The 27,555-nt window shown below is 44.6% G+C and overlaps 1 protein-coding gene across 4 annotated transcripts in view; it reads left to right on the forward strand.

Moving 5' to 3' along the window:
• The first annotated feature begins 2,444 nt into the window (after nt 1–2,444).
• The window catches only part of Myh10 (myosin, heavy polypeptide 10, non-muscle), a 124,712-nt gene continuing 99,601 nt past the window's right edge, over nt 2,445–27,555 (forward strand). For 3 of the 4 annotated variants that reach the window (XM_006534489.3, XM_017314835.2, XM_017314834.2), the window contains exons 1-2: nt 2,450–2,712; nt 9,740–10,115. In XM_006534489.3, coding sequence (XP_006534552.1) covers nt 9,771–10,115 — 345 coding nt within the window. In that variant the 5' untranslated portion in view covers nt 2,450–2,712; nt 9,740–9,770. Of the gene's footprint in view, nt 2,713–9,739; nt 10,116–27,555 lie in introns of all 4 variants that reach the window. The other variant, NM_175260.2, reaches the window with a different exon arrangement.

The following is a 27,555-nucleotide window of genomic DNA, read 5'->3' on the forward strand; positions in this document are numbered from 1 at the left end:
CAACTGCCCTGAGGGAAGGAGTTTGGACTTCTGACCCAGTCCCTGCCAAACAATGGACTGTGAACTTTTGCTTTTAGAAGTAGAAACAGCCTACGTCACCAGCTAATATTACTACAGACAAAGACAAGGGTTTCCTTTCCTTCTTCATAGTGAACTTGTACAATAGAAAAAAAGCAGTTTTCTACCTATTAATCCATGATGTCACTATTTTTATACAGTAACTCACCCAGTCAACATATTCATTCAATAAGTGAATCCTTCCAGGATACAGCTATAGCTTCCTTTTAGAGAGGAGATAATTTGTCAAATATTAATATACAGTATATAGAGTTTGTAGGTATAGTGGCAGAGCTGCATTCAGAGCCTGATTCTAAACCCTATGTTCCCTTTGTTCTGGTGAGGGCTAGAATTGGAGAAGCCTGTGGGGGCATGGATGGCGGGAGACTGGGGGTTGGGGTGGGGCTACGTGTGAAGATGAGGGAGAAGAAGGAAGCAAAGAGGCAGATCAAGGGAACTTAGGAAGAACTCTTAAGTGGCGGGCTGAAGCATGGGTGGGCAGGAGAGAGACTTGGAGCCTGTTACTCTTTTAATTCTCCTCCCATCCAGGCAGACATGTATGGACATTTTACTCTGCAGATCCTGTTTGATCCCAGAAGAAAAGTGGGACCAGGCCCGATGGGTACTTGGATGGGAGATAACTGGCGGATGAAAACCTGGAAGAGACCCCAGAGCTAGAAATGCGCTTGGGGACAGTTTGCTATTGAGTTCTCATCAAGACAAATGTCCGTGTGAGTTTTAGTTCTGGTGAACTTCTTGTTCTCTCTCTCTAATGGTCCCCTGAGTTTGTTGTAAAATTATGAGGTTTCAAATTATGAGAAACCACGGATCTGATGGCTTATTTGAGCCGTTTGTATGGATGCTCTGAGCATGGAATATAGCATTTAGAAATGACTTCATTGGGTAACAAAGCTTAGAGTCATGCCTTTGAGATGGCTGAGTCTTTTCTAAATCCGGAAACGTTTATAAGAGGGCTATCATTGACACGTTATACTAACTTATACTTCCTCGGTAGACTTCACAAGGATAGAACTCTTCATGTAGTGCCAAAGTCACAAGACACCTGGAAGGGGGCAGCCACCCTAGTGGGCATGTGGGGTTGGAGACCAGATGCACCTGGACAAAGGACAAAGAATTCTCACTTCCCCCGGAAGGGCTCTGCATTCAGCTGCCTTGGAGATTTCTCTGAATTCCACCAACCCTTTCTTATCACTTCCTGCCTTGTTTTCATTTTTTTTCTCACTTTAAAAAAAAAAATCAGTCTAGAAGTTTCTCAGGCATTTACAAAGTATCCATTAAAACACACACATATATACAATACTAAATACATAAAATCCTGAGGCAGTTTTAAAATAAAGTATTTTATATTTATCTTTTTATAAGAACAATAATCCATTTGGCTCTTGTGATTTTTTTACTTTATTATATTTATACATGTATAATTAAGAGTTGACTAGATTCTGCAGACATTTCATTACATTTTTTTTTTAACTTCAATTTTCCAGTTTCCTTATTTTGGAAGCCCACTCCCACCTGAGGTCCATGAACCTTTCTAAGGCACTTGAACCACTGGTTCTTTAGCCCTAGGGGCTATGACAACAGCACAGGAATCCTGCAAGCCCTACCCAGTTCCTCTTCCATAGAGAGCTGGAATGAATGAGTGAGTGAACAAATGAAGTCGCTCTCTGGTCTTCTCTGCCAGGCCCGTTTGCTTCTCGTATTTTTGGAATCTCAGCCCTGCCTAAGAGGCAGAGCAAGCAAACATCCAACTGCGGCGGGTCACGAGAGGAAGGAAGCATCAGTAAGGGGGGACTCCGGCCGCCACAGGGTTGCAGCCCGGTCAGGACAGAGCTTTAGCGCCCAGCCCGAGAGGCTCCCCTCCCCCACTGCAGGTGAGCCGCAAGCAGCGGCTCCCACCCACTGAAGCTCCAGGGTGACGTCAGGCCTCAGGACCGCGCTCCGGCCCCGCCCCTGCAGGCAGCTCCGGGAGCTGGCGATTCCTCGGCGAAAGCCGGTCCCGCTGAGGGACCCAGTGGCTGCGGCAAGCCTACGGGCCGCAGAACGCTCGAGTGGGTTGCAGCGGCGGCCCGACGCAATAGAGAGACGTGACCAGTGGGAGCTGGTGACTTGTGCTGCGGTACACCTGCCCCACTGTCCACCCAGCCCTGACTAGCGCAGCGCGCACACCCCAACAAGATCGGCGATCTCTGCCTCGCGGGATCGCCAGGCTCCTAGTTTCAGCTGTCCATCTCCCTCCAGAGTCAGCCAATCACCCGCCACTGCCCCGGCCGCACCTCCCGGAGTCTCTGACAGGCGTGAGTAGCAGCCTATGAGATTGGGAGTCTGTGGGTCTAGGTCGGGAGCGGGAGCCAATGAGCATCATTCCAGGTGGGTGGAGGGAGCGGGACTTGGGAAGGTAGCTTCGTTCGGGTTGCTAACGTCTTTCCTGGGAGATGGGCGCGCAAACCGACCAGTGGGTCTGGGGGCGGCAGTGATGGGCGTGGAGATGGCCCAATGAGGGTGGGAGTGGGTGGGGCAGGCGCGAGCAGCAGTGCTAAAGGAGCCCGGCGGAGGCAGCGGTGGGTTTGGAATTGAGACGCTGGATCTGTGGTCGCTGCTGGGGACGTGTGCCGGCGCCACCATCTTCGGCTGAAGGTGAGACGAGCAGTTGCCCGGGTCCGAGTGCGGCGTTCCGGGAGTGGGGACGGTTGAGGGAACAGGAGGGGAGGAACCGGGGCTGGGGAACTGGGCGAGCCTGGAGCACAGAGACGGAGCCCAGGCGGGAGCTGGGAAAGGGAGACTGGGCAGTGGAGAGCGGAGCTTGTGGAGATGACGAGACCCCAGTGTATGGAGATGAAGAGACCCCTGGAGGGGTGGGAAATGGGGTCCTTGAGAATGAGACCTCTTCATGGATCAGGGCCAGGTCATACGTGAGGACGACTCTTGAAAGGGATGAGAATGGAGATCTGGGGATGGGGATGTAGGGACCAACTCCTGGTTGCATTGGATCCCTGGAAGCGTGGGGTTGGGAGGTGAGTGCCCTAATAAGAGGCCGGAGGCGCCCGGCGTGTCTATCTCCTTTTAGGAGAGGACTGAGTCCTGGGATGTGATCTTGGTGCTGGGGGCCCAGGAAGGAAAGGGGACCCTGGGTGGGTTGCACCGTGGGTTAGGTGGAGTTAGATTTCCCCGGGTGCGACTGAAAGGTTCTCCGAAGACTCAGAAGGCGGACCCTGGATCTGTGCGGTTTAGGGACCAGTGGCCTGAAACTGCATGGTCTTGGGAGCATGCGACGGATGAGAGGCTCCAGAGCTGGTCTCGGGAAGGAGGGCTGGAGCTAGACCTCATGCCACGCTCGCTGGGGACCGTGGTGGACCGGGAGGTGGACACCGGGCGAGGCCTGGGCCGTTGGGGAGAACGAGGCGGGAAATGTGGCCCGGGCGCGTTGTAGCGGAGCGGCCGGGGGGAGGGTCAGCCGTCGCCTCTGGATCGCTTTATTGTGTAAGTGATCTGGTAATGGCTCGCCGCAGAATCTCTCCCTAGCCTTCTGTAGTTAGGGTGTCATACTCTGATCCTATAAAATCGAAGTGGATTTGGGTCGGAGGGAAGTTGAAGCTGTGGAGTCCTTGGCGTTGGCGGGGCTTTGTGGGCCTTTGGTGGGCGGATGCGGCCCAGGGACCCGAGAGGCCCCCAGTCAGGCCTCTCTGGGAACTGGGGCCTTAGGAGGTGGCCAGTCGGTGCGTCTGACCTGAACTGGTGAGGTTTGGGTAACGGGGTCTCTGCCTACGACCGTTATCTCTTGTTTCTTGGGGCCTCTGCAGCTCTCTTCAAGATCACTGCGGTGGATGGAAGGGGGTGGGGTAGATTGGGGTGGGGTAAGGGAAAAGCAGGCGGAGTAGATCCAGACTGCGGATGGAACAAAGACTGCTGTTTTTGCTGAATAAAATAATACTAAATATAATACTTTAGCTATGCTAAGATTTTGATTTTATTTTTTTCAAACATTGAAACTAAGGATGGTTTGGGTGAGGTTTAATTATTCCTGATAGTATCTGACTCTGGAAAACTTTATAATCTATTCATTGTTCCATCTCCTATATTAATCTGCCTCAATTAACTATTCTTGTAGCCCCGTGCATTTGATGTTTAAGTATGCCCTGTCTGTCTCCGGTTTTGGAAAAGTGGCCATTTTATGTATCTCTTTACTTCTGCATCTTAAATTCCGTTCTTCCCGTCCTTATCGGCAGAAAGCATATGGTGCAATTGTGTGATATACCACACGCTTTTGCGGCAAAAGGAGGTGACCTGTGAGTGCTGGGCTATGTATTGGGGCTCCGTAGGGAAATCATGACAATGAAGAGACTGGATAGAGAGGGAGATGGAGGAGAATTTGAAGGGCACGTTGTAGGGTGAAAGACTCTCCCCTTCAGCGTTTGATGTACATTGTTATCACACATGAGAAATTAAATCCCTGCTTTGAGATCCAAGTTTTGGAAGTATTTTACTAATGGAAGCTAGTGCAGGGCTTCATAGCAATCTTGCTTTTTGCATTAGTGATTGTTTGGTTAAGTAGAATTTTGATAAATGGAGAGATGTGTGCAGTCCTGTAATGCCAGTGGCCTCGGTGGTAGATAGCAATTTCACAGACTGGGGCAGTTCTCATTTAGTTCATCCGTTTTGGAAGCATCCTCTAAGATGGATAATTTGTCACTATTTCGTTTGCTTTTCTATATTCGTTGGTCATAAAATTGAATTGTTTTCATCTGCCCACACCTACCTTGGGTGTTGGGAGGCAGCTGAGAATTTTGCTAGGGGGCATTTCATTGGAAGTAAAAAATGACCTGGGTGGATGTCCCAGGGGTGGTCCTCTACAGCCTATGTAAGGGATGGGAACTTTAGCTCTATAGGAGGCAAATTCATATAGACACTGATTAATGATTTAATTATGACTAGTTATTTCGGTGGCACCAGCACTTCCAGACCTTCTGCATGTCTGTCTATTACAGACATTCCTTCCCCCCCCCCCCACTTCTTTCTTAAATGTAGGCATTCTCCTTCAAAGTATAAAGTCTTTGCCAGACTGTACTAATGTGCCCATTGACTAAACCTATAATCTTTAACTCGTTATTGATAGACAGGCTATTTAAATTTGATAGCATGGTATGGATACTACCTGTCCTCTGAAATTTCTTCCCTTACCAGTCCACTTTTGTTGTTTTAGCTTGGTCTCTGGGCTTAGGAGGACCACCTCTGCTACTTGTGACCTCTGCTGTGTGACCTTGGGCAAGTTATTTGTCTATTTTCAGAATTCTTCATTTGTAAAACAGAGTTATTAATGGAAGCTATCTTGTGCCCCTCTTGTGCAGATTAAGACCTTGATATACATGCATATATATAGAACAGTTTCTGGATGTAATTAGGGATGTATAACAAGATTATTTGTTTTAAAAAAAACTGTGGTATTACCCTTTCAGCAAGGCAAAATATTTGCAAGTGGTACATGTTAAATACCATTGTAAAATCAGATCTAATACCAAATGTGCAGTGGAGTGAAAAAATACAATGTACTTGGCAAACAAGCAGAGAAACTAAGGAAAACATCTTTACTGACCTTATGAACTCTATGAATTAAGCAGCTCCAGGAGCACAACCTACCTGCTAAGTAAGCCTTGTGGTGCCCTGCTAGGTAGGTCGAGGAGTTGGCCAGAAGGGCGGGCAGCAAGGAGAGTTAGGAGAAGGAAGGATTGAATTGCCAGACTGACCTGGAAAGAAGGCGTGAAAGGGTAGCATTTGGGTCAGGAGGGAAGGCTTTTGGTTGTGGGAAGTTGAAGTGAATTATAAAGATGGGGGCCATTTATATCAGGTAGGTCTGGATTCTTTGCCCTGTACCAGGGACCAGGCTAACTGACCAACACCACACAGCGAGGAACAGGTAACTGTCCCCATAGGGTTTAGTGCAAAAATGTGGATGTATTAAAAATACAAATAATTTGTAATCTACTACTCAACTCTTAGACCCAAAGAATTGACTCCATTTAAAAAATAGATGAAGTTGGGCATGGGGGCACACAGCTGCCATCTTAGAATTTGGGAGGTGGAAATAGAAACTTTAGGAGTTCAAAACCAGCCTCACCTACACACTGACTTCTAAGGCAGCTGCCTGGGACTCAAAAGCCAAAAAGGTGTGTGTGTATTATCTTTCTCCCACAAAACTAGGAACATGTGGTAATTATGAAATTTCATAATTGATGAGGTTTTTTCCACGTTAATAGTATTTCAGCATAGTAAACATGTACCAATAAATTTTAAATGCCCCCATTTGATAAAATACCCTTCCCTCCAAAACACCATAATGTACTTTACCTACTTGCTAAATAAATCACTCTAGTTTATAGCTGCCTACCAAATTTAAGCATGTTTCCACATCCAAGGTAAATTAATGTGTGTAAACCTACAGATGCAAAGATACTTTCCAAAGTGCCATATACTCATTTTAACCAAATTAAAAAAAAAAAAAGATAAACTCATTTTGTTATAATTGTGGGTTTTTTTACACTTTTAATAGATTCTGTACTTCCAAAAGGTGAAGTGTCTGGACCTATTATTTGCCTTCAAATTCGCCTGAGTTGATCGCCATGCTTCTTTGCACTGTGCCTTTAAATGGGAAAGCCTTGTTAATACTCAGTTATAACCTTCAGTACCTGTGGCCACAAATATCTTCTATATTGCCCACTCTCTTTTATTAGCCTAGGAAGCAAATGTAGGTTTAAGATGTAACACACACACACACACACACACACACACACACAAAGATAAAAAACACACTAGCTACTCCATTTGAAGGTGTATTAATAACAAGAATGACTTTTTAGGGGGAGGGGAGGTCATTTTATTTTATTTTATTTTATTTTAAATCCAAGTCTATATTCTTTCAAACATCATCAGCACATTCTTTGTATCAACTATGAATGAGCTTTGGATGCTGGCTTTCAATCTCCTTTCTCTTCTAAGGTGCCTGCTGGTAATACTGGTAGACAGAACTGTGGAGTAGTGGTTGTAAAAAGTGGTCTAGGACCAGTAGCATTAGCATCAGCTGAGAATCTGATAGCCCAAGTGCAGTCTTGGGCTGGGCTTACAGAGATGGTTTAGCAGTTAAGAGAACTTGTCCTTGCAGAGGACCTGGGTTCAATTTCCAGCCCCTACATGGCTCACAATCGTCTATGACTACAGTTCCGTGGGATCTGACACCCTCTTCTGGCCTCCATGGGCACCAAGCTTGTATGTGGTACACATGCAGGCAAAATACTCATACACATAAACTAAAATAATTTTATTTACTTACTTATTTCAAGGCGGGGGGAGAGATAGAGACTTACTGAATGAGAAGCTCTGGGGGTGTGGTCCAGCAATGTGAGTGTCAGTGCCTTCTCTGTGCTGCCAATGCCGATACAGTTTGAGACCTACTGCTCCAGAACATGGGGGAGTATAACTCATTAACATGTAACAAATAATTTCTGAAGGATCATAGCTATTTGGTTGAAATAAACTCTTATGAGGGGTGAAAGAGCTAGCATCCATACCCACTGTTAGCTAATCCTTCAGGGTATAGATGGCCCTTTGAGAATCTGAAGGAAGCTATGGATTGACTCCTTAGAATAGCACACAAATGCACACACACGCTGAAAGTCTTCATGGTTTATACCATTTTAGAGGGTTTTTGGACCTTGAGGTTTATTTATAGACTCAAGGTAAATGACCTATTTACAACTTTGGATGACTGTGATTTCTCTCTGCAACCTACAAAGGATGCCTTATGTTGGTCCTTTCACTTACAAACAGTTCCCAACATTTCTGGCAAGAGGGGGAAAGGGGAGAAGTAGATTTGATAGAGCAAAAGTAGGTACTTGGTTTCTTGGGTTGATTTGGATGAAGTCTTAGAAACGTCTATAAAATTTGGAATAATTCAAACTTGGAGGTAATAGCAAGAAACGTTTGCTATGATGTGAGAGACTAGAAAGATGCTGTCAGGAAAGAATGACAAGTCGCATTAGGATGGTGCATGATGGTCCTTTGATCCGAAAGGTTAATTGCCCAAGTCTAGGAGAAGTGTTTAACCATGACATGCGTGGAGATTTTGCTTCTCTCCTTAGTACCAATAGTCAGTGAGCACTAAATAGGCCAATTACAGCTTGAGCTCTGTGTGTTGTAACAGTGAGAGAACACACCTTTCCTCAGTATGGTGTTGTTTACTACTGATTCTTTTTTTTCTGTACCAGTTGATCATTTCTGGAATTTTTGCTTTGAGGCCATACACGGTTAATGGAAGACATGGTGTTGTGTTACAAAACTTTTCCTCAGGAGACATAACACACATCTACTCACCCCAGACAGGGAGCCCACAACAGACCAAAGAATAGATACCACCAAATTTCAACATGATGAACCAATGAGCTTTATTGGGGTTCCTTTCAGGAACATGGGTAAGGGGTTGCAGGAGCAGAAATGACTTAAAGGCAGCAGTATCACCAAGGCCAACCCTGCATGAGTTGACAGCTCAGAAAGCTGGAGACCTGGAACATATTGCTTAGCATGCAGGCAGCTCCATAGGTTGGAGAGTGTCATTTCCAGGTTCTTCAGTTGGTCTAAACCTCTTCCAGGCAGTTCAGCTGGTTTCTAGTTCTTCCAGGAAGCTGGTCTTGTTTCAAGAGTCTTCTTTACCTCTCCGCTTGCGTGAGGGTCTTTTTTACAGCTTGGTTCTGCTGCATCAGAGACTCTCTTTAGGGGCTTTTATGGCTTACTCTGGCAGGGAAGGGCCTAGTGAATGTGCTTAGTTTCAGGGACTTCCTGAATGTATTATGAGTTGTTTACCTTCCTGATTAAGGAGCCATTTTAATCTGGAAACTTACACTACACATGGACACTTTGTTGAGAGGTGAGTGTAGTGGAAGGTGGAGATGCAGGAGTGGGAACAGTTGTGGGATACAGATGGAGTTCTGAGGAGTTGTCATGACATGCCTGAAAAGCTTGGTTGGAGGCAAATTGTACATGTCTTCTGTGGCCCCCATGTTACAGATTAAAGGGCCATAGCGAAGGTCTAGGGGAATTGACTTGAGTCTTGTTTGAAGATGAACTAGAAGGCATAATTTAGTTCTAACTCATTCATATATTCTCACTGTGTGTGTGTCTCTCTCTCTTCCCTGCTTCTGTACTGAGGGTGGAACTGAGCTATACCCTGGACCTGGTTCTTTGCCCTCCGGCAATCATCTTTAGTTTTTGTAGCTATGGCCTGTAGTCACACTAATTCTAGTACCACTCCATGAACCTTTTATTATATAATCTTTGGTTTTTTGTTTTTTCTTCCGCCTTTCCCTTTCTAACTCCTTGCTTAATTTGTGGTGAGGGAGAAAGACGATAGAGAAAAGGTCATCCAGAACTGTGTTGTTGCCGCTGCATTTGGTAACTGAGGGCAGATCTGGCATGGTCACCAGACAAGCAGAGTCGTGATTAGTGGCTACCCCTGAAGTTTACCTTGGAGAATGGGGGATACTGTGGCTGTGGGGAGGGATACTGGGCTCTTTAACTGGGTGTTTTATGCTTACTGAAGGTTTTACTTAGTTTCTTCGAAAGTCAAGCTTGTAAATTGTTTTACATGTCCCAAGCATCTAATTCTGCCCTTCTCTTCCAGAGGCAATTACTTTTGGGTCCTTCTGTTTACAATGGCCCAGAGAACTGGACTGGAGGATCCCGAGAGGTATCTCTTTGTGGACAGGGCTGTCATCTACAACCCTGCCACTCAAGCTGACTGGACAGCTAAAAAGCTGGTGTGGATTCCATCGGAACGCCATGGTTTTGAGGCAGCTAGTATTAAAGAAGAGCGGGGCGATGAGGTTATGGTGGAGCTGGCAGAGAATGGGAAGAAAGCAATGGTCAACAAAGATGACATTCAGAAGATGAACCCACCAAAGTTCTCCAAGGTGGAGGATATGGCAGAGCTGACATGCTTGAACGAAGCCTCTGTCTTACATAATTTGAAGGACCGCTACTATTCAGGACTTATCTATGTGAGTATTTCTTCTCACTATCCGTGGGAGTGGTACCTGAGAAGTAGTCTAATTTATATTATGCATAATGCTTAACCACTTGAGAACAGAGGTTCCCAATATCCTGTTTGACATTATATTTCTGATAAAAATAGGAAGGTATTTGCTTAAGCAGCTTCTGCTTTCTTTCCCATCGTTTCTCTGCATAACAAGTCCTGGCTGTCCTGGACTCTCTTTGTAGACCAGGCTGGCCTTGAATTCACAGAGATCTGCATGCCTCTGCCCAGGTTAAAGGCATACACCACTGTGTCTGTCTTCTTCTACATATTACCAATTCAAAGTGTAAATGACTAGATGTATTGAAATAATGTTTGAAGACTGCTAAAGAGGGGCTCTGGAGGGTGGCATGCAAGGGAGCGTGTGGCAAAAAGGCTAGGGAATTTAATCATAACTGAGCGTTCATTTGCAGGAGGAGCCAGGCAAGGAAGAGTAGAAGACCAAGGGGCGCCAAGCTCCAAGGTTGCCGTGCAGAGCAGGAGCAGCTTCAGTTGGGTAACAGGCAGGCAGAGGGTGGATGTTGAGGAAAGGGTTGGGGATGAGACTGAGGCTAAGGCTGTCTGGGGCTGGCATTTATGCTGCAGGTGCCAATCCTGTCTGCGCATAGAAGTTACTGAAAACAACTGAGGGTAGAGCAGGGGAAGAACGCCAAACACTGCAAAGCGTCTAGAATGGGCTAGATGTCAGGGCTCATGTCTGTAATCCTAGCGATTGGGAAGAGGGGTGTAGGCAGGAGGACTTCCATGAGTTAGAGGCCAGCCTTGGCTAAAGAGTATAAAACCCTGTTTCAGAAAGTTACAAGGGCTGGAGAGATGGCTCAGGGGTGAAGAGCACTGGCTGCTCTTCTAGAGGAACCATGTTTGATTCCCAGCACTCACATGGTGGCTCACAATCATCTGTAACTCCGGTTCCAAGGGTTCCAATGCCCTCTTCTGGCTTCCATGGGCACCAGATGTACTAGAGGTGCACAGTCACATGTGCAGGCAAACACCGTGCACATAGAAAATAACAACAAAATACCCCTAGAATGACAAATTAGACTTGAGGAAGTGGCAGACAGGGGCCAGCACTGAGGAAGGTTGCATGGATGAGACTAGGACAGATTTAAAAGGAATGGACATAGAAAGGCTGGCAGTAATGGCATTGAAATTGGGAATGTGTGGTTGAATTTTGTGCAAAGAATATGCTACTTGAACCCCCAAGTAATTCAGAACTCAGCCTGAGGAACTAGTGTATTTAAGTAACATTACCTAGCAGTCACTGTCTTCAGTGCCCTGAATTTGTGAGATGTCCTATAAGGGAATAAAGCAAGGTTACAAACTACGCTGGAGGCAGTGGGTGGGTGAAGGCCTCTTTGAAAAGGTAACATTTGGACTGGAGTCTGGCTGGTAAAGGACCCAGCAAAAGAAAAGCTGAGAACTGAGTGGGTTTTGAGCCCCTCCACCTCCTCTTCCTTTCTTCTGTGAAGTAAGGTACAAAAAATGAGAGGAAGAGGCAGCCTGCAGTGCTGGAAAAGCAGGTTAGGAGAGCAGACAGACCTGGAAAAGAGGAGAAGCAAAGGAAAAGATCAGCAGAGGAGCAGCAGTGGGAATCCAGTGGGTGACACGCAGCAACACTGTTCTCTTCCTGGCTCTGATTCAGCTTTAGGCCTGTGGGGGCCAGGCAGCTTGTATATGTATTACCAGCACAGTACGAGTACAGTTTAGGGATCATCTTCAGAGTCAGGCTGAGGAGGAGTGAAGGTCTAGGCAGGAGGGTTCTGTGACTGTGTTAACTACTGTGCTATTACTGTGAGGAGATGCTATGACCAAAGCAACTCTTATGAAAGAAAGTAGTTAATTGAGACCTTGCTTGCAGTTTTAGAGAGTTAGTTCATGATCATTGAGGGAAGCAGACAGTCATGGTGCCAGAGCAATAGCTCAGAGTTTTACATTCTAATCCACGGCAGCAGTTAGAAAGCCTGGGACTGGCTTTTGAAACCTCCAACAAGGCCACACCTCCTAATCCTTCCCAAATTGTTCCACCCTTGGTGACTAAGCATTCAAATAAATGAACGAATGGGGCCATTATCATTCATCCCACAATGTCAAGGGCAGAGAATTTAATATCATTGAAGGGTAGAGTTGATGAGATTGAGGGAGTCGTATGATGTTGCAGTCAGATGGGAATGTGGACTTTGGAGATTTAAGAGCACCTGAGTTTTGGACTGAAGCCTGCTGCAGTGACCTTTGCAGGCCTGGGAAGGTGAAAGCACAACCGAGGCACTGGAAGGACTGAGAAGATAGCTTCTCACAGGCCGTTCATGCACTGCTCACACGAGCATGAGGACCAAATTAGATTCCAGAGCCCACGGAAGCTCAGGAAAGCATAAGCTTATTATCCCCCCCCCCCCAACCTCCCTCCGCCACCTCCCACCCCCCAGTGCTGAGGAGTTGGAGACGAAGAGTCTAGAGGGCTTTCTGGCCACCTATCCAAGTCTAATTGGCGAGCCCTAAGTTGTCCCACAGAGAGCCTGTCTCAAAAAATAAGTACTACTGTCCTGAGGAACAACATCTGAGACTGACCCATCTCTCTCTCTGTCTCTGTCTGTCTCTGACTTTCTCTGTCTCTCTCTCTTTCTCTCCTTTCTCTCTGTCTCTCTCTGTCTCTCTCTGTCTGTCTGTCTCTTTCTCTCTCTCCTTTCTCTCTCTCTCTCTCTCTCTCTCTCTCACATGCACACATACACACACACACACACACACACACATACTAAAGGACATTAGTGTGGACAGGGGCCAAACTGTAGGTTCAAGGCTTTCCCTTGATCACATCGGCAGATACCATAGACGTCAAGGAGCAGAGAGAAGGGAGGAGGAAGGGAGAGATACTGCCCTGGTACAAGGGGCACAGCGAAGGGAGAAGCTGCTGAGGGTACAGTGCTTGGCATGTCCTCATCACTCACGTGAGAAGCTGCGGATGGTAGGCCATGCCTGTCAGCTCAGCATTCCAAGGCAGAGCCAGGAGAAGGGGAGGAGAGGATGGAGGTAGCTGGTTGGCCAGCCAGTCTAGCCAATCAATGAGCTCCAGGTTCTGTGAGAGACCCTGCTTCAAAAAATAAAAGCGAGCATGTTGTGCTGCACATGTGCACATGCAGGCAAATCATTGATACATAAAGTAGATAAGTCCAAAACACAAATAAAGTTGATGATGATAGGGGAAGATACCTGATGTTGCCTTCCACACATGTGCACTGGTGCATGTATATCCGCACGCATTGCACACTGGTGCATGTATATACACATGCATTGCACACTGGTGCATGTATATCCGCACGCATTGCACATTGGTGCATGTATATCCGCACTCATTGCACACTGCTACATGTATGTCCGCACGCATTGCACACTGGTGCACGTATGTCCGCACTCATTGCACATTGCTACATGTATGTCTGCACACATTGCACACTGGTGCATGTATGTCCGCACGCATTGCACACTGCTGCATGTATATCCGCACACATTGCACACTGCTGCATGTATATCCGCACACATTGCACACTGGTGCAATGAGGATTTGTAAATAGTCTTGATGGTATTTCGAAGTCTATGCAACTGTTTTATGTCTATACTTTTTTCCAACCTTAGTGACAACTGAGTGAGTTTTTGAGCTTCTTTTCAAAGTATGATTTCTAGTTCTGTACAGGACAATTTTGTTTCTCCTCAAAGTATTAAGTTCACAGAAGGGGTTAGGGAGGATGGAGAAAGGTTCCCACCCCAAATTCTGGCTGGAGCGGTTGACACTGGGGCTGGGAGAGCTGCCCTTGCCATACTTGTTTGGACTTAACTGAGTAGTTGAAATTGTCAGTTGAGGTGCCATGGTAGAGACAGATAGCCTGTGCTTTGGCCATAGCAAGAGTGGAAGATAAAACAGCTTCCTTCAGACAGACTTGGCTGCTAGCAAGCTTAGTGTGTTCTTTCCACCTACTCTCCCTAACTGCCAAATTCTCAGATCACTAATTTTTATCTTCCCTCCTACAAAACCCACTTAGAACTGCAATGCTCTTTCCAACACACACACTCACAGATGTGATATGTAGCTTTTGTTACTTAGTTTTAAGTATTTTCTGTTTCTGTGGCTTCTTCAGCCTCTGGATCATTAAAGGTGTATTTTTAACATTTCCAAAGGTGGTGGTGTTATTTTCTTTTTCTCGTTTTCCTTTTGTTTTGATTGTTTTGTTGTGTTTCTGGTATTTTTTAAGGCAGGTTCTTATGTGAACATGTTCATATGTGGGTAAGTGCTAGTGACGGCTGGAGGTCAGCATGATGTATCTTTCTCAATTACTTTTTGCCTTTTTTTAAAAAAAAAGATTTATTTTTATTTTATATGTATGAGAGTTTTGCTTGTATGTATGTATATGTGCTGTGTGCATGCCTGCCTACCTGTCTGTGGAGGCCAGAAGAGCGTTGAAGTTACGGACAGTTGTGAACAGCCATATGGATGCTGGGAACTGAACCTAGATTCTCTGCAAGAGCAGTCAGTGCTCCTAGCCACTGAGCCATCTCTCCAGCCCCCATTTATCTGATTTTTTGACACAGAGTCTGAGTCTCTCACTGAACTTGGAGCTCATCAATTTGGCCAGGCTGGCTACGCAGTGAACTCCAGAGATGTATCTACCTGTCTCCAGTGTTGGGGTTGGAGCTGCATCCTACCACGCCTATTGTTCTTTATGAGTATGTTGGGGTCCAAACTCATGCATACACTTTATTGACTAAGCTGTCCCCTCAGCTTTTTGGCTTTTGAAGGCAGGTTTTGTTTTTTTGGTTTGAGGGTTTTTTTTGGTTTTTTGTTTTGGGGTGTGGTTTTTTTTTTTTTTTTTTTTTTTTTTTTTTTTTTTTTTTTTTTGCCAGGTTAGTTTCAAACTCAATGTGTAACAAAAGCTAGTCTTAAACTCCTTATCCTCCTGCTCCACCTCCCATGTTCTGGGATTACAGTCATGCTACCATGCTCAGTTTCAAGTGTTAGTCTTAGTTATCCTTTTACTATTGATTTTTTTTTTTAAAGATTTATTTATTTATTATATATAAGTACACTGTAGCTGTTTTCAGACATTCCAGAAGAGGGCGTCAGATGTCGTTAGGGATGGTTGTGAGCCACCATGTGGTTGATGGGATTTGAACTCAGGACCTTCAGAAGAGCAGTCAGTGAGTGCTCTTAACTGCAGAGTCATCTCTCCAACCCTTACTATTGATTTTTTAAAAAAGTAATCACAAAACAAAGATAATGTTCATATAATATCAGCCTTTATTTTGTTTGTTTGTTTTTGAGGCAGGGTTTCACCATGTAGCTCTGGCCAACCTGGAACTCACTATGTAGTCCAGGCTGACTTCCAACTCACAGAGATCTGCCTGCCTCTGCCTCCGGAGTGTGGGGTTAAAGGTGTGCACTGCCATGCCTGCCCTACTATGTGGCTGGGCTTTGGCTACTTGTTGGCTTCTTTTTTTTTCTTCCAAACTTCTCCACCCTTTTCCCACCCTTTAAACCCTCTAACCCTAGATAGGAAAAAAAAATGGGTAAGAAGGAAAGGGGTTGGTGTTATTGATAGACAAATTCCTGCGGGTTAGGGTCATGGAGTTCCTTGGGGCAAGTTTGATCTTCACTGGCAGGATATCTAATTTCTTCTTTACTCACAGCTACTTGGCAAACCATGACAAACAGCAACCAACCAACCAACCACAACAACAACTCCTCCACTCCCACCCCCACCCCCACCTTCACCCCCACACCTCTTAGAATCATAGCATTTGTATACCCTCTGAAAAGCCCTCGGAATTCCCAACATCACACAATCACAGAAACCATCTGCAACTGGCAAAGCCACACCACTGCTAGAGCACCAGACAAATCATAGTCAGCTGCTGTGCTATGGATGATCTAAAGCAGCCCTATATTCCATACCTGGGATTAATTAAAATGAAACCACTTTCTTATTACTATGTTTTTAAAGAGATCAGAATTCTCACTACCCGGCTAGTCTTTATTTTTATTGAAAATTCTTTTTTTTTTTTTTTAATGTACTCTTAGCTTGAGGAGTGTTTTGTATGTTTGTAAAGATTGTATATTCTGTTATTGTTGGTTGTACATACAGTTCCATGTATGGCCACTAGATGAAGAGTTTAACTGCACTAGTTAATCTTCAATCTGAAGCTAAGAAACAGCTCAGTTAGTAGAGTGCTTGCCACACAAGTCTGAAGCCTTGAGTTCAGCCCCCAGAACTCACATGAACAAGTCAGGCATGGTGGCACACACAGGTCCTGGGGCTTGCTGACCACCAGGCTAGCCTACTTCCTGGGCTCCAGGCCAGCGAGAGACCCAGTCTCAAAAACCCCATGTCGCCTGGCAAACACAGAAGTGGATGCTCACAGTCAGCTATTGGATGGAACACAGGGCCCCCAATGGAGGAGCTAGAGAAAGTATCCAAGGAGCTGAAGGGTCTGCAACCCTATAGGTGGAACAACAATATGAACTAACCAGTACCCCAGAGCTTGTGTCTCTAGCTGCATATGTATCAGAAGATGGCCTAGTCGGCCATCATTGGGAAGAGAGGCCCCTAGGTCTTGCAAACTTTATCTGCCTCAGTACAGGGAAACTCCAGGGCCAAGAAGTGGGAGTGGATGGGTAGGGGAATGTGTGGAGGGGGGTAATGGGGGACTTTTGGGATAGCATTTGAAATGTAAATGAAGAAAATACCTAATTAAAAAAAAAAAAAAACATGTCCTCCGACTCCATAGGTATGCACCTGCACACACAAAACTTCTCAAGTCTGATGTTTGTCTGTTTGTCAGTTACAAGAAGGATGGGTTAAAATCTCCCATTACATTAACTTATAATGTGCACCTAGGGTTTAATTTTGCCTGGTTTTGTTTTCATGCAGTGTCTGTGGGTTTTGTTTTGCTTGGTATTGCACTTTAAAGATGGGGCCCACTGCTCTGTGTTGATGGAGTTCAGCAGTCTTCAGAGTGTGGTCAGTGAGGTTTCCTTAAATCCTCTTCAGGGGAACTGAGAGGTCATGACTATTTTTATAGCCATTATGTCATTTGCCATTTCACCATTGACATTTGTACCGCTGGTCCAAAGGCAGCGATGACTAAAGCCCACGGTGCCTTCTCATGGATAAAGGTAGTGACTGCAGGCTGTGTTCTCAATGCTTTGTTCTCACTGAGCTTTGTGGGTAGCTTAAAACAAATCCAGTTTACTTGAGAATGTCCTTGATAAAGCAGGGGAAATTACTGATTTTATTAGATCTGAGCCCTTGAGAGTACATCTTTTTAATGAATGTCCTGTGTGAGGAGCTGAGTATGCATTAGCGCCTCTGCTGTGTAGGGCGAGTGGTGGCAGCCTGATGAACAGCGGGTGTGAGCCTATCTCAGTTAGAAGCTCAACTTGCTGCTGTTTTCATAGGCTACACGCTTATGTGCTAGGATTGAGAGGTAGATTGGGGTTGCGTCTGCAGGGATGTCTGGCAGATATTTCCTTGAAAACAAAGTGAGGCTGTTACTTGAAAGAAAAGAAACTGGTGGTATTTGGTTGTCAGGAGTGTAATTTGAGGGTTTTGTAATTGTTCTTGTTTTGCTGAGACAGCTTCCTCTTTCCCAATTCTGTGTGTGTGTGATTTCCTTCATGTGCTCAAGCAACACAATACAATCAATCACAGTAGATTAAATACAGAAACAGATCCATAACCTGGACTTGTCTGGGGTCGTGATCCTCCTGCCTCAACCCCCTGAGCACTGGGATTACTGGTATGTGCCCATCACATCTGGTGGTAAAATTAGAATATTTTTGTGATAGTCTGCCTGATTCCCACCACACCCAGCAGTCTTTCCATTTTTTGTTTGTAGCAGTTGCCCCTGGTTGTTTATGGTTTATGGTTGGTAAGTCCTTCATGTTTCAATATAATTTTAGTATCACTTGCCATTTGTTACAAACAAGCTGCATAAAATCCTGTTGATTTTGTTATTGTTTTGTTTTGGGGGATTTTTCTCTGGGTAGCCCTGGCTGTCCTGGAACTTGCTCTGTAGACCAAGTTATCCTCAAGTTCACAGAGACCCACCTGCCTTTACCTGCTAGGATTAAAGGCATGCACCACCACTGCCCAGCCCCTGGTAAAATCTTCACTGGAGCTTTTACAAACCAGCTTGGGGAAGAAATGAGATGTTTACAAAACTAAACCTTAATTCCTGATCAACTCATATATCTAATTTATTTTTTCTATTTATAACTTTCTTTGCAAAAGCTATGTCCATATTTTTAAAAAGCATCTTTCACTATTATTTTTTTTTAAATTTTATGTCTATCTGTGCCCAGTGTGCTTTCCTGTTACCCAGAGAGGCCAGAGGAGGACATCAGAAGCCCTGTAACTGGAGTTACAGATGGTCGTGAACACTGGGCTTGGCCCAGGTGCTCTGGAAGAGCAGCCACTGCTGCTAACTGCCGGGCAGCTCTCCAGCCCGTGTCTAGATCTTGTTAAAATTACCTTTTGAGTATTTACATTTTTTTCTAGCTACTATTTAAATAGTTTGGTTTTCTGTTATGATAAAACAAACACCATGACCAAAGCAGTTTGGGAAGGGAAGAGTTTATTTGGCTGATCACATCAGGGTAGGGACTCAAAGGCAGGAGCTGATGCAGATGCCATGGAGAGGTGCTGCTTACTGGCTTGCTCCTCCCGGCTTGCTCAGTCTGTTTTTCCTACACAAGCCAGAACCACTTCACAGGGGCATGGCACCACCCCCAGTGGGCTGAGATCTCCCACATCAATCATTAAGAAAATGGCCTATGGACTTGCCCACAGGCAGTCTAGTCCAACAGAGGAAATTTCTCAATTGAGGTTCTTGCCTATAACTGTAGCTTGTGTCAAGTTGACAAAAACCCAACCAAGGCAAATCGTGTTTAAAATTTTACCACTTTGGTACATATAGTGAGAACATATTATAATATATTCATAATTATTACTATTATGTAGAAATATTCTGTTCTACAATTTTTTAATTAGGTATTTTCCTCATTTACATTTCCAATGCTATCCCAAAAGTCCCCCATACCCTCCCCCCCACCCCCCTACCCACCCACTCCCACTTTTTGGCCCTGGCATTCCCCTGTACTGGGGCATATAAAGTTTGCAAGTCCAATTGGCCTCTCTTTCCAGCGATGGCCGACTAGGCCATCTTTTGATACATATGCAGCTAGAGTCAAGAGCTCTGGGGTATACAATTTTTATATACTGACTTTGTGTTCACAGTTTGCTGACTTTATTCATTGCTTATAATGGTTCCCTGAAGATTCTTGTGGAACGCCTTCACTGTCTGCAAATGATTTTGTTAATTCTTACACATTTCTGCTTGCTTTATTATATACAATTAGGATCCCCCCCAGTGTAATATTTTTAAATAAAAGTATTAGGAGACATTCTTGTATCATTTCAAATCTCAGGAGTAATTTTTCAATACTTCAAAATTAAGAATGGCAATTGCAGCTGGGTGTGGTAGGCACACTTTTAATCCCAGCACTCAGAGGCAGACGATCTGAGTTTTCAGTCAACCAGGTACACAGTGAGACCCTATCTCAAAACAAAAACACTCTTACACTGTGCAGAGGTGGCCTTAATCCAAGTGCTCGGGAGGCAGAAGCAGGCAGAACTCTTGAGTTTGAGGCCAGCCTGCTCTGCACAGTTCTTTCTAAGACAGCCAGGACTACAGAGAGAAACTGTGTTTTAAAAAATATTAAAAACAAATAAACAACAACTAAAAAATATTCTTGTCAATGTAAAGGAAATTTCCTTCTATTCTTAGTTTTTAATCCTGAATTTTTAAGAACCTTGTTTGAGCTTTAACCTGCCAAGTTTTTCATTATCAGTGAGATAATAGTATGAATTCTTCTGTTATTTGTTATATATTCCAGAATGTTGAATAACCTTACTAGGAGCAAGGGTTCTCATATCCTTCCACAGCTCTTCCCTTTCCTGGTCTGGCTAATATTTAGGCTATGTATTTATCTTGAATGAGAACAACTGTCTTCCTTTTCTGTAATATTCTTGCCGTATTTTGTGTTAAGATTATTTTGTGTCAGGATTGTGGCTCTGTGGGTGCCCATGTAGCTCCTGGCTCCATCCTCAGCGCTACACCAAAAACTATGCTGGTTTTATGAGATGAACTAGGGCTGTTCGACCTCTGTTCTCTATAAGAGTTTCACTGCGACTCATGTTCACTTGAAAATGAGGATTGCTTTTTCCTTGGGGAAAGTTTTTCTTTGGTAGATCTGGAGCCTTTCAGACTTTTTAATTTGTTTCAGTTGGTAATTATGTTTCTCTAGAAATCCATCCACATCATGAACACTTTCAAATTTATCGGGGTAAACATTTGACGATACTCTCTTGTGGAGAAATCTAGTGATTTCTCTTTCTTCTTCCCCTTCTCTTTGTGTTTCCCTTCAATACTGAAGGCAGACCAAGGAGCAGAGTCTGCAGGCACCCTGTGCAAGCATTCCTGGCCCTTAGCTTGATATTAACAGTTTTTTTTCTATTTTTTAAAATGACTCACCCAAGGTTCAAATCTCGGTTTTTGATTTGTTCTGGTCCTTTCTATTCTTCCTACCAGTGCCTACCTCCTTATCTACTTTTCATACCTTTGTTTTTACTTTCTGTGGAGTAAATTGTTCATTCTGTAGAGTCTAATATAAATACCTCGATTTTTTTTTTTAAAGTAGTCATTTTCTAATGCTTGCTTTTAAAGCTATAAATTTTTATTGCTTTGGCAGTATTCTGTAAATTTTATTTTTGGGGGTTATCATTCAATTAAAAGTAACAAGAATGTTTTTTTTTTTTTTTGATTCCATAGACTATTTAGGAGTGAATTGCTTCATTTCCAAACATAGGGAATTGGCAGGCTTGCTTTGCTATTTAACACAACCCCCCCATGATCAGACAGTTTGTCCTAAACTCAGTCCTTTGATGCTTCTGAGCTTGCTTTGCAGTCTGTTTTATGATCATGTGGGTGGGAAAGAATGAGCTTGAAAATCATGTGTCCTCTGAAGTTTTTGGACCTAGTACCATAAGTATGCAGTGATTTCTGGTCTTATGTTATAGGTCCTACGATTTTCTCTTTTTTAAATCTGCTTTTCTGTCAGTTACTATGAGGAATTTTTCTCTTTTTAGTCCTGTCAATAATTGCTCACACTAATATCATGTGTATAGAGATGTGAATGATCTGTTTTTAGTGACATTTGCTAATTTGATTTCAACATTAGTACTCTGTATGTGTGTTTGGATGTGTGCTCAGGGATGCTTGAGAAGGCCTGCTCTCATTCACTCCCTCTAGTTCCCTCCACATGTGGTGTCTTACAGGGCCTGGAGCTGGGCTGACCGTGAGCATGCATGCGTGTGGGTGTGCTTGTGGCGGCTGGACCAGTGGTCTCCGCTCACCCCGCCCCCACCCCCAGCAGTGCTGGGTTATGGTGCAGGGGCACACACACCTCTTGCATTCATGGGATTTCAGGTCTTTGCGCTGGAGCTGGAAGGGCTCTCACTCGCTGAGCCACCTCCCCAGCCCTGTGTTTGAATGATCCATTGTTTACAGTCTCTCAGCATCTACTTGACTTTACAAGGAAGATGTCTCCTATTATGGTTTTTGTTTTTGTTTTTGTTTTCTGTTTTTTCTGAAACAGGGTTTCTCTCCATAGTCCTTGTTGTCTTGGAACTCACTCTGTAGACCAGGCTGACCTAGAACTCAGAGATTTGCCTGCTTCTACCTCCCAAGTGCTGAGATAAAGGCATGTGCCACTGCTGGGCAGCACACGCTTTTAATCCCAACACTTGGGAGGCAGAGGCAGGCAGATTTCTGAGTTCTAGGTCAGCCTGGTCTACAGAGTGAGTTCCAGGACAGCCAGGGCTACACAGAGAAACCCTGTCTTGGGGGAAAAAAAAAGGCCTGTGCCACTATTGCTTAACTATGTAGTTGTTAATTTTGCCCCAAATCTGACAATATTCTTTCTGTCTTGTTCTTTTAAAACAAGGTCTTACTATGTAGCCCAGGGCAATATCGAATTCCTCCTGCCTCCGTGTCTCAGGGAATGACAGTTTTCCTGAGTCTGAGCATCTTTATCTATTTATCTATCTATCTATCTATCTATCTATCTATCTATCTATCTATCTATCTATCTATCTATCTATCTATCTATCTTAGGGTGAGAATTTATAACTTATTCAGTAATGAATTAGGAATTGATCAACAGGTTTTAACAAGGAGAATGAGAAATCAGAGGAACCTGTGCAGGCCGCAGTAGACTGCTCATCAACAGTCTGACAGCTTTAAAAGTAGAATATGTACATGCAATGTAGTGACTAATACATATCATTTCACCTGCCCTCTAGCTTGTTTTCTGGTTGTGTATACATGCCTTTGTGTGTGTGTGTGTGTGTGTGTGTGTGTTTACATGCCTTTGAAGGCCAGAGCATTCTTCCTCCTCGGGAACCATCCACCTGTGTTTAGAAAATTATTTTTATTTATTTTATCATATTTAGAATTATTACATCTATTTATATATCTATCTTTGTCTACCTATTATCTATTGTGTGTGTGTATATATGTGTGTGCATTGACATGTGTGTACATGTGTGACCTATTGTGCATGTGTGCAGGTTTGAAGACAGGTTGACAAGATTTGGTCTCCTCCACCATATGGACCCAGGATCAAACTCAGTCTTGTTGGCAATCACCTTTCTATGCAGGGCCATGTCGTGTCCTTTTATCTTGTTATTTGAGATGGATTCTCTTGCTGGGACCTGGGACTCACTGGTTAAGCTAGACTGGTTGGCCAGCAAGCTCCAGGGATCTGCACACACGTGCACTCGAGCGCGCGCGCGCGCACACACACACACACACACACACACGCACACATGCACACACGCACATGCACACCCTCCCTTGCTAGAATTACAAGTATGCTTTTTGGCTTTTCACGTGTCTGTTGGGACTTAACCTCATTTTACCAGCTGAGTTATCTCCTAGGCACCATAATTTTTTTAGTTTTATTTTCCTTTCTTTTATACTCCCCTCTACCCTAACCCCCAGACTACTCCCCACCCCCAGCCCCAACCTCTCCTCCATTCCCACTCCCTGCCCCACCCCCTGGACTTAGGAGTTTTCGTTCTCTTTTTACATCTCACATGAGGGGGAAAGATTTCTTTCTATGTGTGTGTTCTGCCTGCCTGTGTGGATATGCCTGTGCCCAAGGAGACCAGAAGAAGACCTTGGTCCTGGAACTAGAGCTCCAAATAGCTGTGAACTGTCTGGGTGTTGGGGGCTGAGCCCCAGACCTCTGCAGGAGCCAATGGTAGTTCTAAGCGCTGAGCCATCTCTCTGGCCCCTTTCTCATTATACGTTGTTTGCTGTTCACTTTAGTTTCTTCTTAGTGGTTACATTTTTTTTTTTAATTTGTATTCTTGGTCTACTAAAGAATGATGTGACACATGATCTTAGCCAAAAGGGGCTGAGAAATGATTTATACGAAATAGAATTCTGAGTCAGAGATAAACAGCCCGAGAGCACTTGAGTGGCCATTACTCTTCTCTCACAGCTACATGTCATTGTTGGGTATTTTAAAGTCTACAAAACACTACTTTATAGTAGTTGCTTATTAATTTATCTGTCTTCTCTTTCTGTTGATTTTCATTCTCTAAAATATGTCTTATGTTTTGTTGTTGTTGTTAGATTTTTAAAGTTCTTTCAGGCAGTTTCCCTGTGTAGCATAGACTTGGGTGCTGGAGTTACAGGTGTGTATGTACTGTGTCTGTCTGCCTCTGTATGTGTCTGCCTCTGTGTGTGTCTATGTCTGTAAAGTTGTCTCTGATTAACAGGGCTTATTGGCTCTATTTTGAGGACTGGAGTTTGAATCCCAGTTCACAAATGTGTCTGACTCCAACTCCAAGGGATCTATGTTCTATCATGGCCTCTGTAGGCACCTGCAAACATGCATACACACACATACCACAGAGACATACATACGAAAATAAAATAGTCTGTTCTAGAGTGATTGTTCTATAAGCATGGGGCCTAAGTTTGGTTCCTAGCACTCGTGCGCACCTGTGATCCTAGCAGTTGGAGGGGTGATCAGGAGGGTCCCTAGGGGTTTTGGATAGCCATTCAGTGGACTCCAGGTTCAGGGACAGATCCTGTCTCAAAAAATAAGGTGGAATGACTGGAGAGATGGCTCAGCATTTAAGAGCAGTTACTCTTGCAGAGGACCCAAACTTAATTCCCAGCCCTCACATTGGGCAGCTCACAACTGCCTATAATTCTAGCTCCAAGTAGATCTGACACTTTACCTCTGGCCTCTCAGGGCATCCACCCTGGCACACATGTGCACCCATACTTAAAATTTTAAATATTTAATTAATAAAAAACAAAAACAAACAAAACCCAAAGATCTCCACAATTACAAGGCTAGCCTGGCTCACATAGTGAGTTCTAGGCCAGCCAGGTCTACATAGTGACACACTGTCTCAAGAAACAAACAAAAGACTGAGACAGACATCGGACGTATAGAGGGAAAGAGAGAAATGTCTTTCATTTTTCTGAAAGTGTCTGTTTGCGGTTTATTTGAGACAGGGTCTTGTCCTGGAGCCCAGGCTGAACCAAGCTTGCAGCAGTCTTCCTGCCCAGACCTCTGGAGCGCTGAGATTTCACACCTGACTTGGTTTGGGCTTTCTTTTCTTTTTCTGTATTTAAGATGCAGAGCTAAAGCTAGGGGGTGGTACTGGTGCTGCTGGTGCTGCTGGTGCTGCTGGTGCTGGAGGCAGAAGCAGAGGCAGGTGGATCTCTGCATTTGAGGTCAGCCTGGTCTACAGAGTTAGTTTTAGGACACAGAGAAACAAAACAGAAGATGCAAAGCTGAAAGACAGTAATGGCATCATGTTTTGCCTTCCATTTCCTTGGGAATTTAGCTTAGGGGCTAGAGTATAAGGAGTACTTGCTACTCTTGCAGAGGACCCAGAATCTGTGTCCTGCCCATATCACGTGACCCACAGCGCCCTGGAACTTCCCAAGGGCTCTGATGCTCTCATCTGGGCTCTGGGAGCTCACATGCCTGTGGTTCCCAGATGAGCAGTAGGCATGTGTGCTGGAGAGGACCACACATGAATGTTGTCCTCTTACCTCTACACATTTGCTGCGGCGCACCCTCCCTGCCCAAGGCAAAAAGAAAGAAAAAGTAAGAAAGAATAGGCCTAATGCCTGTGCTGGCTAGTTTAATGTCAACTTGACAAAAGGGCATTTTCTTAATTTGTAATTTCTGGGCTTGTGGTCCTGGGTTCTTTCTATAAGAAAGCAGATTAAGCAACCTGTAGAGAGTAAGCCAGTAAGCAGCACCCCTCCATGCTGTCTGCGTCAGCTCCTGCCTCCAGGTTTCTGCCCTGCTTGCTTGAGTTCCTGTCCTGACTTCTTTCAGTAATGAAGTGTGATGCGGAAGTATAAGCCAAAGAAACTCTAATCATGGTGTTTGATCACAGCACAGCAACCCTAACTAGGACAATGGGGCTCCCAGGGAAATTTTTGTTCTTTGGGGTCTGTTGCTTTAGATGGCTGAAGAGAGGAACTCAAGTGTCCTGCCATGGTGGCTCCAGGTATGTGTGTGTGTGTGTGTGTGTGTGTGTGTGTGTGTGTGTGTGTGTGTGTTTATGGTTTTATTTTTTAATTTTTTTTTTACACCTAAAAATTTTTAACATAAAGAGTTATTCAAGCCATCTCAATTCAACTATTTTTCATTTGTTTTTTGATTTGTTCAAATTTTTTGAAGGAGGATCCCTCTATGTAGCCCTGCCTGTCCTTAAACTTACTATGTAGAACAGACTGGCCCTCCAACTCATAGAGATCCATCTGCCTCTGCATCCTGAGTGGTGGGACTAGAAGTGAACACCACCATGACTGACTCGTTTTTTTTTTTGTTTTTTTTTTTTAAGTTTTAATCTCCCCCAATTGTGTAAACAAACAAATAAATAACAGACTAATAGAAGAGTGAGATGTGACCTTAGCCACACCTACTGCTTTGTATGCCTGGTATTCCCCCACCCCAGCAATAATGGTTGATAATGGAGTTATCTTTCTTTGTCATCCACATCAGTTGCTCTCTGTATTGTTATTAGTTTTACCTGTGTAACTTGTTTTTCATGTATTATTTTCCTTATGATCTGTGTTCCTATAAGAAGAGTGCCTTGGAGTAAGTGTGGCTGTCTGATCACCTGATCTCCATCCTGTCTCTGGTTTTGAAACCAGGAACATTAGTAACTCGCCCTGTTGCTGTGACAGAATACCCAACAAGAAGTGTCTTTCGGGAGGAGGGACTTAGTTGGCTCATAGTTTGAACACGGGAGAGGCATGGTAGAAGGCGTGAAGCATGATGCTTGCCCTCAGGAAGCAGAGAGAGATGAAGGCTGCCCTTTTTCCTCTTCACTGTGTCAGGACTCAGCCCATGGCATGGTGCTGGCCACATTCAAGGTGGCTCTTCTATCCTTACCTTCACAGGAATGCCATAGGTGTATCTCCTGCGTGACTCAAAATCCAGTCACAAGGTTAGCCACATTAGTCACATAGGGTCTCCCTGTGGAGCTTAGACTGGCCCAAAACTCACTGCAGAGTCCAGATTGGCCTTGAACTCTTGGCATCCTCCTGCCTCTGCCTCCTGTATACTGGGGCATGCCCTACTCACTTGGTGATGTGAGTTCTTAGTCTTTCATTGCCTTGGCCACTGTTGTTTCTGACACAGTGTGGAGACTGTCACACCACACTCTACCACCTAAGTTCTCTGGTGGCTTATTTGTGGACTTTCTACACTAACTTTTATGTAGGTATGGTGCTTATATAGATGGTATAGGTAAACTGCCCTCCATCCCCGCATGTGCTCCCGGCCCCGCCCCCGCCCCCATGCTGCTTTCCTTTGGACTGATTTCTTCTGAGAGCACAGTTAGGATAGAGGATGATCTGATGTCCCCTAGTCAGCGCCCTGTTCCTGATGGGGGACTGTTGAGTTTCTGCTTCCTGGCATCAGCCTCTGCACCTGGTTCCACTTCATAGCTCTCTAGTCCTTTGATCCTCTGAGACAATGCATACACGAAGCCCTGCTTCCTTAAACACTGGCCTGACACTTGAAAGATGAGGAGCAACATTTCCGGAAGTGGTCCACAGGAGAGGGCGGCATCCCAGGCAGTGATCAGCAGAGACAGGAGCCTGGAAGCGTTACGTTGTATCATATAAACATACCTACAATATTGTGAATTTCTGTGTGTGCAATATTTGTGTATCTCTCTCTTAGGAAAAATGTGCAGTCATGTTATTACACAGACTTTCCCCTCAGGCCTTCTCAGTTCTTCAGGGTT

This window comes from Mus musculus, chromosome 11 (assembly GCF_000001635.26).
Source record: "Mus musculus strain C57BL/6J chromosome 11, GRCm38.p6 C57BL/6J".
NCBI classification, from domain to species: domain Eukaryota; kingdom Metazoa; phylum Chordata; class Mammalia; order Rodentia; family Muridae; genus Mus; species Mus musculus.